This window comes from Schistocerca serialis, chromosome 2 (assembly GCF_023864345.2).
Source record: "Schistocerca serialis cubense isolate TAMUIC-IGC-003099 chromosome 2, iqSchSeri2.2, whole genome shotgun sequence".
Classification (NCBI taxonomy): Eukaryota; Metazoa; Arthropoda; class Insecta; order Orthoptera; family Acrididae; genus Schistocerca; species Schistocerca serialis.
The window spans coordinates 110,322,148-110,337,574 of record NC_064639.1 but is presented as its reverse complement, the minus strand read 5'-3'; the positions used below and the strand labels follow the sequence as shown (position 1 = coordinate 110,337,574).

The 15,427-nt window shown below is 35.7% G+C and overlaps 1 protein-coding gene across 4 annotated transcripts in view; it reads left to right on the top strand.

Annotated features, from left to right (window-relative positions):
* The window catches only part of LOC126456788 (trichohyalin), a 378,453-nt gene extending 363,378 nt beyond the window's left edge, over window positions 1–15,075 (top strand). For all 4 annotated transcript variants that reach the window (XM_050092572.1, XM_050092571.1, XM_050092573.1 and 1 more), the window contains 9 exons: window positions 78–194; window positions 277–331; window positions 1,837–1,978; window positions 2,170–2,305; window positions 2,752–2,858; window positions 5,968–6,124; window positions 13,371–13,495; window positions 13,944–14,049; window positions 14,206–15,075. In XM_050092572.1, coding sequence (XP_049948529.1) covers window positions 78–194; window positions 277–331; window positions 1,837–1,978; window positions 2,170–2,305; window positions 2,752–2,858; window positions 5,968–6,124; window positions 13,371–13,495; window positions 13,944–14,049; window positions 14,206–14,319 — 1,059 coding nt within the window. In that variant the 3' untranslated portion in view covers window positions 14,320–15,075. The remainder of the gene's footprint in view (window positions 1–77; window positions 195–276; window positions 332–1,836; window positions 1,979–2,169; window positions 2,306–2,751; window positions 2,859–5,967; window positions 6,125–13,370; window positions 13,496–13,943; window positions 14,050–14,205) is intronic.
* The last annotated feature ends 352 nt before the right edge of the window (window positions 15,076–15,427 follow it).

Genomic DNA, 15,427 nt, shown 5'->3' with positions numbered 1-15,427 from the left:
CAAGCAAAGCCATTCTCATTCATTTTAGCACCTGTTAGAACAATGTAGCACAGTGATCAATATTGGCTTATTTGCAGGTTGATGAGCTGATGAGGCTAGCACCTGATCTTTTCTCTGGTAAAGAAAAAGCAGCTACTACAGCAGCGTCAACTGCACAATCTCCATCAACTCCCACCCCACCAAGAAGACTTAAGGTGAGAAATGTGAAGAATATCACCAGGTAATACCATAAAAAATTCTTTAATATTTCTTTACTAATGGACATTTGTGTTTCAGGGTCCAAAGTCACGTGAGTCATCACCATCACTGGAGAGAAAAGAATTTGTCAAAGGTATGTAACATCCAGTTTCCCCATTCCTGATTTCTCAACAGAATTGTAGGGTAGCAAATAATTTAGCACTAAACTGTACTGTATGAAACAACAGTGTAATAGTCTGTACTTGAAAGTGGTGAAAGGTCCTAGTTGACACAACATGAAGAGGAACAATTTTTACCAAAATAAAATTCCTAATTATTCCTGCAGAAAACTTTATAGTGTCTCTTGTACAAAAGTTTTGTTTAGCTTATTGAAGAACTCAGGTATTGGATGTTGATCATATTAGAATAGATTAGTTTATTGGTTTTTGTTTCTGTAGTAAAAGTTAACACATCATAATTTAAATTTGTGGTCTCTGCAAAATCTACAATCTTTTTTTGGTGCATTTTTAGTACAACTCACTCTGAGGCAGTTTGATTTTGTTACAACTCCTTCACAAACTAGTCAACAACAGATCTCTCGAGTCTTCTCTGAGCAGTTTACATGCAACAACAAATAATAAAACATTATTTATGGTCAAACGAAATAATGTTACTTGAATTTCTTTATGTTTGCAACTGTATCTAACAGTTGTACCTTCCATTGCATTTACAAATAACATGTGGAAATATAATTATTTACATACTGTAATTATCCTTAAATTGCTTCAAAAACATCTTCCTCTGCAGAAACCAATGTGACTGTAAAATAAATAGCAATTTCAGTTCTCTTATTCAGTCTACAATTGGTCTACCCGCAGATTTAGGGGAACTTGGCTTGAACACAAGTAATTTATGTGTCTTGCTTGTATTGTATTTTGAAAAGGAAAATATATTATTTTACATGATTCACATGAGAATATAGGAGGCATAGCATAATATAGGCCAAATGAAGCATATGTTTGGTTTTAGTTTAGAACAAGAATATACATAGAAGACTTAATTTATTTTGGACAGTTTTCAGCTGCTTTTATCTTTTGGTGCCCTGGTACAAGTAACAAGAATAAAAATAAGAATAAGAATCTTTATTAGTCATTCAGTATTTTCTTATACAATGGGCTTCTTCAATAAGTTCAGTATTTATATTACAGCTGTGTTGCTATTTCACTAGAGTTTGAAGAAGAATCATATAATTTGTTGGACAGAAGATTTAATTACTTAGCTGTACACCCCATAGAATGCATTTCAAGTATATGATAAGTTATGCACATGTCAGGTGTACTATTCAGCTGGATGAATAACTTGTGCAGTGTCTTAACATATGACTGAGACATATACCATAACCAAATTAAAACTGATGTCCTAGTCATTCTAACTTTATGACTGTTATAATCATTATATCAGTAAACTAAAGTCCACATCAATACACCAGCACTAAACCCATTGGAAGATTGACATGGTCTTCACATCTACTTATTTTCAGGCGTGATGTTTTTATTTTCATAATTATTCTTCCAGTATTTGAAAGTACTTTCCAACATAAAAGTATACTCTGTAAATACAATTTGTTTTATATTAATTTAGACTTTTTTGTTTGTTTAGAATCCTCTGTGGATAGGAAAATACAGTTGCAAACAACAATGCAGAAATTAACTGAAGTAACTGAAGAACTGCGAAAACAACAAAAACTCACTGAAGAAGAAAGAGATCGTGACCGTGCTAGAAGAGCTATGGGGATGAGAAGGTTTGTAACTTTACTTATTCTTAACTTCAATATTCAATACTTTTTATATTCCACTTATCATTCATAGTTTTAACATTTCTATTCTTCTTCTTTTTACTATTTTCTTTGCTTGAATGTGTGACATTTACTCAATTGCAACTAGTTCTATAGGGCAGTTAACAGTACATTTTTTGTAAATGACATCATTACAGAGCTGCCTCAACAGAGTCTGATAATCCTCCAGAAGTTCGCATGCGCCCAAAGACAGGGAACAGTAAAGGAATTCAGCAGAAAGGGAGCTTATACAGAAAGAGCCTTTCTCTGGAGCAGACATCAGCACAAGAGCAGGTATGTGTAGTTAGTAAGAATTTTGAAAGTTGTTAACAAAGCAGATACAATTTACTGGAGGCAACAATTTAATTACAAAATTTAATTGCAAATACTGTTATAAAGTCAAGATGTACCAGAAAGTAATAGCATGCATTAGAAGTAACTGTTTTATTTGATGTTATATTACAAAGACTTTTTACTTTCTGTGTAACATTTTTCCATTTTATTAACTTTTGGGAAATTTATTTTGTGATACGTAAATCTTGTTTCTTATGTGTTGTAAGTTTATTTGTGTATCTGTTGGAGAGGTACCAAGTTAATGTAATTAGGTGCAAATGATATTAAAGAGTAGTTTGAGTAATGTCAAGTTGCATAAATATATGAACTGTTTTAATTTTAAAAAATTTTAAAAGTAATACTTAGCATTAAATTTGAGATTATATTACCCCCTATTTTCTTTGCAGCAGTCAATCTGGACAGATACAGAGAACGAAGGCAGCCTATCAAGCTTACAGTCTGTAGGATCAGACACATTTTATCCACTTAAGAGAAGAGAAACCAGCATGGACAGGTATGTTAAAAATATGCAATCATCAGGGATCCATTGAGGTAACTTAAGGCCACACAGTCCCTTAGCTGTATGTTCTAAAAATCATGTTCATGATATATTATAATAATGTGGAATAAGGCAGTTTACAAGCTATTATTTTATATTTTGGTATTTTTTTGTCCATTCGCATTTAAGTCTGTGCAACAAAAGAGTGCTTGTTTTGATAATTTCAGTCAATAGGTTATTATTTTGCATTATATGTACTACCGGTATAGTCTTCAACTCATAAACTCATATGTGAAATATGTAGATTTGTTGAGAAGTGTTTTTTTCTCCTCAGTACACCATTGTCAGGCATCTCATATCATAGGTCAAGTGAGCCAGATTCTGTGTGTTCATGATTCATCCTGTTTCAAGCCGAAGTTAGTGTTAATGAAGAGTAATGCAAAGATATTTAAATCTTCTACTGTAACTATGGGCATTGTTATTGTTTCCAAATATGTTGGAACCTTTACAACAAATTTCTTGAAATGTGTATGCAGAAATGAAACATACCCTGTGATGATAATTAGCAAGTTAATGCTATGTACCATACTGTATCAAACCCAGATACATGCCTTTTATAGTGCCAGTTATACGATTGATAATGCATTACCCATGAAAAGTAAGTGCTGGTATTTAGGTTTGAGTCCCAGTTTGGCACACATTTTCACTTGCCAAAAAACTCCAATAATAGCATGAAGCAGTGGTTAAATGTAGTATCTCTGTGTCTCATGAGTCGATTCGTCTCATTAGTCGACTTGGTTTTGGAAAGCCAATCAGAAAGCATTTCTCAAATGTTGTTCATATGTTTCCAAGATGGCAGCAATAGATGTTGCTATTAATGTTACTCATGAACAAATTGCAACAGTAACTTACATGAAAAAAAAAATGTAAAGAAAATGAGTGGAAAGATAATGAAAGGAAGAGGTTAAGAAACAATGGAAAAGAATATAAATCCCAAAAAAATAAGATTGTTCCTGAGGAAAGTGTTTCGTGGTGCCAGTGATCCATCCATGCTGCAAAACTATGGTATGGTTTCTGCAAATACTCAACATTTAATGGGGAACAGAAGGAGGCGATATTTATTGAGTTTTCTTGGTTGGGAGATTATAATAAGCAAAATGCTTATTTATATGGATTAGTGTGACCTAATAAGTGCAAAAAAGTGTATCCAAAGAAGAGGAAGGTTCCAACAGTAAGCCAGAGGAAGGATTCTTTCAGGTATTTTATTTTTGACACTCCAGTTACTGAGGTTGAAGTGTGTAGGACTGCATTTCTAGCTGTTCATGCCATTTCTGTAAAATGTTTGAGGACTGCCCATAGCAATTAAGGATGTGACACTGAGAGTCATGAATCTACAACACTTGTATCTGTAAATACACCTAGACAGGATGGAAGAGGCAAGCATTGTAACAGACCTCACTCCATTGATAAGGAGAGAAAAAATCACATCGTAATGTTTCCAAGGTACACATCACATTATAGTAGAATGCAGAATCCGAACAAGTCCTACATAACCTCTGTTCACTTGATTGCTGGAATGTATCATTTGTACTGTGAAGATCTTAAAATTACAGGCGAAGTCCCAGTGAAACAACTTGCGTATGAAACCATTTTCAACACAGAATATAGTGTTGGTTTTAAATTGCTGTTGAGTGATACAAGTTGGATTTGTGATTCTGCTAAGGCATGTAATAACACCAAATCCACAGACATCAAACTACACCTTGAGAAAGCTGAAGCTGCATATAGTGCTCTGAAAAGTGACTGAAATGTGTCGAAATAGGATGGTAGTGATGAACTCATTTTGTGCATGGATTTACAACAGGCATTGCCAACACCATATATCTTGACAGAAACAGTTTTTTTATAAGAGACAACTTTGGACATATAATTTCTGTATTCACCATTGTAGTGATGAGAAGGCAGTGGTGTGTGTCTGGTCCATGGATGTTGCATCTAGACGGGCCGATGAAGTAGCTAGCTGTGTTTTAAAGGCTATAGACATGATGAAGGAAGAATGTTATCAAAGGCTCATCATTTATTTTGATTTTTGTGTTGGCCAAAATAAAAACTACATTATCCTAGGTCTGTGATTGTACCTCCTAGATAAAAAATGTTTTGATGTTGTTGAGCACAAATTTCTCCTCCCTGGTCACACATTCCTGCCATGTGACAGGGATTTTAGAGTTATTGAGAAGATGAAAAGAAAGACATAAGCTGTGTACACTCCAGCAAAACGGGCTGAACTAATAAGAAAGAGCAAGCAAAAGAACCCATTCCTTGTGGCTGAAATGAAGAAAGACGAATTTGTGTCTTTATTGTCTATAATGAACAGTATAGTCAAATGTAATGTTACTGTTGGCAAAAAGCCTGCAGACATCAGAAACGCTATGGTGTTTAGATTAGTGAGTAGTGAACATTCTGTATATATCAAATATTCACACAATCAAACTGAGTAACCTGTGCGAGTTAGTTTACGGAAGTGTCGTGGACAATTTACGAAGCTTGCAGACAGCCGGTTAGTTCCTAAGTATCCAGATGGATGTCAAATTAAGGCAGCAAAGTTCAAGTACCTTCAAAGCTTACTGCAATTTGTGCCTCGAATATATTCAAGATTTATTAGTCATTGCTAAGTGATGGTAGTGACGATACACTGGAACAGGAAAATATTGATGAGAAGTTTGACCATTAATGACGTGCTATGTCTACATGTCAAAGATTTCATTTTCTGCACTTTAAATTACAATAAAGTGGCCTAATATTTACTAGTACCATCTAGTTACTGTATCACAGCAGGAGTTCACATTACTATATAAAATCATATTTCCTTAATTCCCATTTCCTGACACAACATACTCTGGTGGCATGTGCCCCTTTTCCACTGTGCCCCTCATATGTTAGGAATATGTCTTCACTTGTGGATTTCATGTGAAAAATAACATTGTGTGTGTGTGTGTGTGTGTGTGTGTGTGTGTGTGTGTGTGTGTGATTTGCTCATGCATTTGTTCACTTCTCTTGGCCACTCAAAAATAGTCATTACTGGACACAAACAATCAATCAAGTTAACAAAACTGTATCTTTGCAGTCGTCTTTCTGGTGGCTCAACACAAAGTGAAACTCCACATTCCACAGAAAAGAAAAAGAAGAAGAGTTTATTGGGGAAACTAAAGAAACTTACAAAGTCTCGAAGCACCGAAGAGACCAATACTGCATCGGATTATCCTATGTCGGCCAGTGCTCAGGTGAGAAATATGTGGCAGAAATTTTTAATTTAAGACAAAGTCTTTAAAAACATTGGTATCCTTCCTAAAATGTTTACATATTACACTATGATATCTAGTTTGATGTGGGCACGGCTAGCCATTTAAAACATAGCATTAATTGTCAGCACTGCTGCACTTAAATACTGTAGAAAATTAAAAATAGTGTAAGGGTAGCGAGAAGAAACTCTGTTTGTTCAAGATGTTGTAGCACGATATTTTCAGGTCCCTAATTATGAGTTATTCTAAACTGTTAGATTTTGTGTTCAGTTTCTCATCAAAACTTAATCTCAGAGGGCTAGTTAGAATTTTATAACTTAGTGAAATTACAAGGATGAGTTAACATGTTTTGTGAAAAACATAATACATACAAAAACAAAATTTATTTCTCAGCATTGCCTACTATGAGCATTATTTATGTACTCAACAGATTCCCACTTTTTATAGCTTCAGAAACCCTGAAAAATAATTTCAGTATTCAATCAAAATTTTTTTCGTGATAAAGAAACAAAAATGTCACATGAGAGCAAATCTGGTATACATTCATCAACCCACTGTTTTGAATGAATCTTTATTCCAGGGGTGTAATAATGGATTGACATTTTCTCTATAGTCTTGTAAGAATGCTGGAAGACTTTTCAATTGTCCTTCAGCTTGAGAAATCTGCCATATCTCCGTGCCTACATTAGCATATGTGAGAAAGTGGTTCTGAGTGGCATTGCAGAATCCCCTTAAACTTTCCTCACCCAAGTCTCTGTCAGACGTGCAGTCCATACTTTTATTTTAAAATGTTTAATCACTGGATGATACTTGTCTTTATAATTATGTATAGAATGAATAAAATCAGTAGCACCTATCACTTAAGAAAGATGCCACAAAGCAACTGTACACTGCATCTGTTTGAAACTGTAACAAAATCTTTACGATGTCTTCTTCATCTTCTTTTTTTCTGACAAGCTATGTAAAGAAGTAGAGGAAACATTATGTTTTTAAACTTTGACTTGAGACATCTGGGTACAGAAATTTGTGTGGCTATTTGAATTTGACAATGCATTGATATCATTTTCCTTGCCCATTCTGTGTTTGTCTGTCATTCCAATGGATAGTATGAGATGGCAAGCCTCGGACAGGGAAGAAATCTGTCATGATCTTTTCAAAAGAATTATTCTAGCATTTGCCTTCATTCATTCAGGGTAACCATGGAGAAACTAAATCAAATTGGTTGCTCAGGGATTTGAAATCCACTCATCTCTCAATTGCAAATTCAGTCTGTTTACTACTGTTCCAACTTCTTCAATTTCCTTCTTTATTCTAGCAACTTTCTCCATTTGAATTCCTTATTGATGCATAATGGAACAAAATACACAGGAACATGTTATGTGGTCCATTTTCTGTGTTTTTCTTTGAATAAATTAATTTGCAAATATGAAATTCTACAAGACAACATTTTTAGAGTAAGTGTAATAGAAATATGAAACAAAAAGCTAGACATAAAAAGATGAAAATGCAGCAGACTAAAAGTAATATTAGTATGTGTTACATTTGTGAAACATCACTTGTACAAGAGCTATTTATAAACTAACCTCTGACTGACTATTAAAAAAGGAAAAGAATATATGAAACAATTCATATACATTCTGTACTTACATGTCATTACTTCTCCACATAGTCGCCAAACATCTGTCATATTGTGACACTGGCTTTGATATCCCTTCTTCAAAGAAGTATCCTGCCTGGTGCTTCTGCCAGTTGTTGACAAAATGATTGAGGTCATCTTCTGTCATGAATTGCTGTGTAGCCAGGCAGGCCTTCATATTGTGCAGGAGATGGAAGTCACTTAGTGCCAAGTCTCACTAATAGGGAAGATGTTGAAATATCTCCTTGCTGAAGAGTCAGAGTTTTTCCTTCCTTCTATTCACAGTATGGGGTCATGCATCATCATGAAGGAAAGTGATGCCCTGTGTAATCATTCTCTGCAGTTTGTTTTGGATTGACCTTTGGGTTTCACAAAGAGTCCCACAATAAAGCTGTGATGTCACAGGAATCTCAAGTGTTACTACAATGAAATCTGTTTTGTGATTCCAGAAAAGTGTAACGTTCTTTTTGTGGTTTGACAGTGTGTGTCTGAATTTTTTGGGCTTATTGGGAGAATAAGTGTACATCTACTGTTTGGACTAGTTCATGTACTGAACTCACATCTCAACCCCCTCGTCATGGTAGCACTGAAGTGCAGAAGGAATATCAAGGCCAAACTCACTGTCTCAGTTTAGTGAACATATGTTAGACATTTTGGTACCCATCATGCTGAAACCTTATGGTAACCAAACCTCTCTGTGACGGCGTTGGTAGGGTTGCCCTTGGAATCTGGGGCACATCTTCAGAAAGTTCAGAAATTGTAAACCAGTGACTCACATACAAAAATTCATTGGTCACATCTGAATGTCTTCCTCAACCACTTTCATCATGCACATCTATGTGACCTGCCTTGAATTTTAAGCACCAGTTACTCACAGCACTGTCACTGTAACTTCATCCCCATACACAGGACACAATTGACACTGAATCTCAGTGGCATTGACTCCTGCTTTCAGGAAGTGAATTATAGAATGCACCTCACAGCTGCCATGAAACATGACCACTGGGCATTTCATTTCATCCTAGACTCTGTCTTATAATTGTCTGTATCATCTTTGTTTCCATTATAAAGGAAACAGTTCAAAATAAGAAAGCAGGCAGCTGGGGAATACAAGGTGGACAGTAATAAAACTGACAAACTGCAGGGACAGAGACCTGACTGGAAATGGAGGAAAAAAGGTCCTATGAACATGTGTCCGCATTGTTGTCATGACAGATGGCACTGACGAATGACAGTTCGTCTGACCATGTGCTATGTGTTCCTGATGTGCCTCAGGCTGTGTGATTGACATAGCATACTGAAAGCAGCAGAATGATCTGGTATTCATATTGGTAAAAAGCCAAAATGTTGTTTGTGTACAGCTAACCAGATGGAAATGGTTGAACGGCAGTGTGGCAATACCAAAACAAGTACCCTCAAAGACACCAACCACAACACACAATACTTCAAGCCTTTTTGTCTGTTTGTAACTTCATGTGTTCCTTCAGGCAGACAAACAAGCAGGGAGGCAGTGGAATTTGCATACACCAGATTTTGAGGACAAATATGATTATGTGTATCCAGCATGACAGTTGCTGTTATCGCTATCAGCTGCAACGAGTGCAAGGATTATCAGCAGCAGATTTCCCTCTACAGAAAGGATTTTGTCAATGGTTTTTGCACCAGACCATTACAATTATGGGCTTTCTGACATCAGTCCTCTTTACTGACAAAGCGATCTTTACCAGAGCTGGTCTCGTCAGTCTGCACAATTATTTGTAGGTTACAGAAAATTTTTGGGGAATGATAGAGGCATCAATGTATGGACAGGATTCTTGGTGGCCTCATACTTGGACCACTTATTATTGCACAATGCCTCAACAAAGGAACATACCTGGACTTCCTCCAGTATACTCTGCCTCAGCTGCTTGAGACTAGGCCTTTGGCAATATGACAGTTTATGTGGTTTCCGCATGATGGAGCAGCATGCTACTTCTGCATTTACAGTTTGCCAGCACCTCAACATGTTCCCTGGACATTGTACAGGACATGGAGACCCTGTAGCATGGCCTGCTAGATCACTGGAATTAGACCCCCTGGATCTTTACTTCTGGAACATCTGAAAAGCATTGGGTATGCCGAACCATTTCTAATGTGCAGACCCTTCAGCAGTGTGTTTATGATTCTTGTGATGCTATTTGGAGAGAGGCCATAAAATGTAAAAGAGTGTGGCAATCCTTGATGTGACAATGAATGTGTGCATTGCATCCCATGGAGGCCACTTTGAACAACTGTTGTGACATGGGCACAATGCAGCTCTGTACTGTGTTCCAGGATGATTTGTTATCATTGCATACGCTCTGTCCATTTCTGGACACATATTCAGAGGACCTTTTTTCCTCCATTTCCAGTCAGGAATCGATCCCTGCAGTTTGTCAGTTTTATTAATGTTCACCGTGTATAACTATTCCTTGAATACATGTTTGATTGTTGTTGATGGTGGTGATTGATTAACAATATTTAGAAGCTTTCTTTTCATTGTAATTTTTTATGACAACACTCAAAAAGAATATTATATAAACTGACTTAAGTTTCATGGACTGTGATAAACTATTTTCACTGTACTGTATTTCTATTATTAGATGAGTGAATATTCTGTATTCATAGCTGGGACTGCTCGTTTTATTTAGTTAATGCTTACTTGAAATTCCAGTAGTGCCTGTTGTTAGTTTACACCCAGCAAATGTTGTTTCCTGTACTCATTGTATTTAATTGCTTTCAATTAATATGAATTTGATGTGAGGTTCAGATAGGATAATCTGGTATGAATCACCGAGTTGAAGTGACTTGAAACAGAAAATCTGTGTCAGCTATAGATGATGAAGGAGATGGTTTCATGAGATTTATTAGAAAGTCATGTTTAAATAGAAGGATGAGAAAAGATACCAATACCAAGCCTGGTGGGGCTCCACAGTAGTTATGGTTTTCACCAAGTGAGTTTTTTCAATACATCACAAATGGGTATTATGTGGTAACTGTTGCTAGACTACACAATAACTAGATGCTTATTATGCTCCAAATGCTTATACTAAAACTAACATTTTGCCTGAGGAACATAATGATGACTTGTTGTATCTATAAATCAATATTCGTTTTCGCACATAGATTCAACAGCAGAAATGCAGTTTCAATACTTTGTATAGCTGTTTAGCTTAAGACCACTATAAAGTTTTAATGTTAATAATCTCAATGCTATGGTAATAATTAATTCCATTTATAATAAAAAATAACTAAAAGGAGAGAATCTTAAAGCAACAGCTATCATAGAATGTACAGGAAAATGCTGCAACTCTGACGCAGTAACAGGATATTTGGAAAATTACAAAATATATTAATTGAATCTAAATTACAAGCGTTGTTCTGTAGTGTTTGGCCACTTAGTTATCTCAATATGCTTATGACAGAAGTAAAATTTTCAGTCTCCTTTCTATTCCATGTTACTAAGAATTGTTTCCTGTATTCAAAACATACTACAAGCAGAGTTCTTTTTGATTTTTAATAGAAAAGAAACAAAATTGTAATTTATAGCAAAGTACACCACTGTTAACAATTAGTAGAAAATGTAAACTGTAAATGTTGCTAGGAAGTAGTATGGCTGCAAAGTACATCATTGTCAACAATCAGTAGAAAATGTAAACTGTAAATGTTGCTAGAAAGTAGTAAAACTCCTTTGTGCTGTTTATCAGAATTCCCACACTAAATTAATAATGCACAATTGCTTTCAATACACAGTGTAATTGCTACCAGTGGAAGGTATCATAAAATAAATTTCATGACCCTAATACAAATTGTGTTCAGAAATATAAGTTAAGAGCTCTCACCCTCTAGTTATTGTACAGTAACATTTTAACAAAGTAAAACAATTTACTGATATAATTTTTTAGGCTTTCCCAATTAAATAACTTGTGATATCTCACTTGGCTAAGGAGCCAAATATTCAATTTAAATTCACTCTATATTGTCTAGCTGGGCATAATCTTCAAGTGAGATGCTGCTATTGCTGAGCTTCATTGAACTGATGCCATGGTGACACTGCCTCACCTTTATACGCAAATACAGTGCATTTACCAAATGCTGTGAGTGCTGCCCCACTGAAAAGAAAACAAGCAGCATCACCTGTGTTGGAGGCAAACAAAAATGAGGTTTCACTAATGTAGCTAATTGTTTATTGTAAAATTTTAAGTACCTTCACCTCAGCATTACATTTACAGTGTAACTGGATACTGATGGAAAGCTCCCATTTTTGGGCATTCTTGTCTATAAATGGAATAACAACACGGTGGGTCATAGTATTTACTGAAAAACTATGTGTACTGGCTGGTATCTGCATATTTACTTCAAAACTACGTGTACTGGCTGGTATCTTCATACTTCAACTGTCATCCATCATATTAATGCACTTGAGTCCTTAATAAGCTGGTCCAAAGAACATATACCATATCCGATGTGGAAAAATTAGCAACAAGAAACTGAATACCCACCTAAAGTGTCTATTTAAAAAGAAAAGATTCTCCGAGAAGCAGATTTGTGATTTACTGGTGTTCAGACTATCACTGGAAGTACAGCAAGATGAATATTCATCGCATTCCTTCCATACACTGGGATGATATCACCAAAGCTAATGAGAATTTTAAAAGTTTTGTAATATCAAGACTACATTTTGTTCGCCGAATTATTGCCCTTTCGAGTTCTGTTAGTGATGATCTGAGTCTAAGGGAGCACGATGTTTATAAGGTTGCATGCCACTATGGTAAAGCATAGATTGGTCAAACTATTTTGTACTGTTGAGGACAGGTGTGTGGAACATCACCAACACACAAGATTACAACACCCCAAAAAATACACAGAGCAGAGCATTGCTCAGGTACGCAGCCATATATAAAAAGACATAAGAGCATGCTCCTGGTTCTTGTTACCAGGATTGTTTTCTGAAGGAATCCATTGAAATTAAGTTGGCTGATAACCTTATTAATAAAGACAGAGGCTCTCCTCCAAGCATGTCATGGAACCCTGTGCTCACGTGCTTTAGCCCATAGTGTTCAATGATGAAATCACCTGAAGATTTTTACAATTATTTACGGCAGCACTTTCTCATTTGTGTTTGTCTTTGCCAGTGGTTCCACTGTTCGTATCCTTTGCAGTGGGGGCAGCATTCGCAGCACTTGGAGCAGTATTCTCTTCTGACCAATATGGGGGTGATGACTCCACTGTGGTATCAGTTCAATGAAACTCAGCAACAGCATTGTCTAACCTGAAGATGATGGCCAGTTGGACCATCAAAATATTGTGTGACATGGAGATCCAGCTGCATACTCTAGAAGGGTATCAGTAAGCGAAATAGTTGTGTGTGCACAACTAGTCTAGTGTGAAAAACAATATTAAAGAACTGAGGAGAAGTTATTAATGTACCAGTAAATAAAAGCAGCTATGATAAACACTCCTGTGCATTACTTCAACTTTTAGCAAATACTGGCAGAACAGGCTTAAGTTATTTCCACCATAGTAAAAATGATGGAAAGAAATAAGTTTTTAAGAAAAAAATGTTTTTTACAGGGTTCTGATTTTGGTGGATCTGGTTCTGATATCAGTACAGGAGGGCAAGAAGATCGGGGAAGCAAAAAGGATATGAGAGATCGGCTCACTGGCATGTTCAAGAAGTCAGGATCAAGGAGTAATAGGTAAGTGTGAAAAACACTACAGACTTTACACTTTTTTATCCAGTACATCCATGTTAATATCCTAACTATTACTTTGTTTCAATTTGCATTGATCGCAATATTTAGTTTCTTTTATTATGTCAAAAATGAACTGATTTTAATGGAAGTAATGCAACCACATTATATAAGTAAGAGAATCAATGGAATATCTATTTGACTTCGCAAGCAGCTGCAGTGCAAGCTCATATCTGAGTTATATGACAGTTAAACAAAGTATTTCCCTTTTATATTTTTTTATTGATTCCTTGTCTTAATAGAACTGATGTCTTTCAAAACTCTTGGAGTCTTCTTTAAACACAATTTATGTTGTATAACTGCTCTTTATGTGCTGAAATGCTTTGTTATGTTCCTTCAAATTGTACATACCAGCAAAAAATGTTTCATACTTTTTCCCTTCATTTATGAGCAGCTTGGAACGAAGTACCAGAGGTATCAAGGATCAGAGTCCAGCACTTTCCGATCGCTCTGAATCAGTTCCAAAGAAAAGTGGTACCTTGCCACGCCCTTCACCAGCTGTAAGTACTAGAACTCAAATTCCAGAGAAAAAATAATGTAATTCTGTTGCATATGCCAAATACTTTTTCATAGTGTGGTGTAGCACTAGTGTCTTAATACTATAAATAGGTCTGAAGACACATATACTTTATTTTATGGTAATGTTTATTTTTCAGAGAAGTGATGTTGGCCCCACATCAAGTATGGCAAGACCTCTGTCACCTGGAGTCAAGAGACCTACTACTCCAACCATTCCATCAAATACTACAAAACTACATAGACCTAAATAGTACTGTTGGATGGAAATGAAGAAACAGCAAACAAAGCAGAGCCTGAAAACTTTCAGGGAACATTATAGTGTAAAATGTGTGGCAATACAGCTGTTAATTAAGCTGTTTAAAACTAGTTTCCATCTCGCCAAGGAAAAAAAAACATCAAGTTTCACCTGACAGGGGAGACAGTAAGGGTAGCTGGGAAATTCAAGCCATGCTACAAGTACTTTGATTGCTGGTGTAACATTTTCTCCATCACAACATACAGAATTATGCCATAAATACAACAATATGAAAAAAAACCACATTGTGTCTGGATGGAACCCAGCACAATGATACTAGACTTCAGTGCGCAAGAATTCTTTTCCAAGCTGCTTTGCCACTTCATAAAAGTGGCATAAGCAGTAAACAACTTTGTCATGTTTTACAAGGTTCTGGTTTTGAGATACTGCTGACAGTGCCAGTAACTTTGTTCTTTCAAAGTCTGGGAAATATTCACAATAAAAATTCACTCTAAAATTTCAGATGTATGTTATAACAAGTAAATGGGTGACACGGGTCCAGAGGGGCAAAGGAAGCCACATGGGATACTTTAACGTACATCTTTTCCCCAAAATGACACTAAGTGTGTTGTGATGCATTGAATTCTCTTGTACAAGAGCCCCATATTTTACCTCGTTGCCATTCCGTATTTAGTAGAATATTAATTTCCAATTTCCTTCATGTTAATTCTTCATTCCAGATATTAATTTGAGGTACTGAAATGATTTCAAAGTTTCATATGCAAAACACAATAATTGTTTGGAGTTTTTTTTTTTTTAAAAAAAAAGCATGACACTTAACAATAAAGATTAAGTATTAGCAGTAAACAGGTAAACAGGATATTAGTACTAGAAATAAATTGGTTGGTATTATACATTACTTCAAATTATAAAGATCAGTAAGTGATCTTTTGTCATTCCTGACATGTTATCAAGAGTAAAAATCATAAGAAAAATGTTGAGCAGGCTATATGAAAATGGTGTGATTAAATAATAAACATGGTGTTTACTGTTTTGGAAACAGAGTATAGTAAGACGACATCATTTTTCATGCAACTGGTGCAAGAAACGTAATGCAACAAATG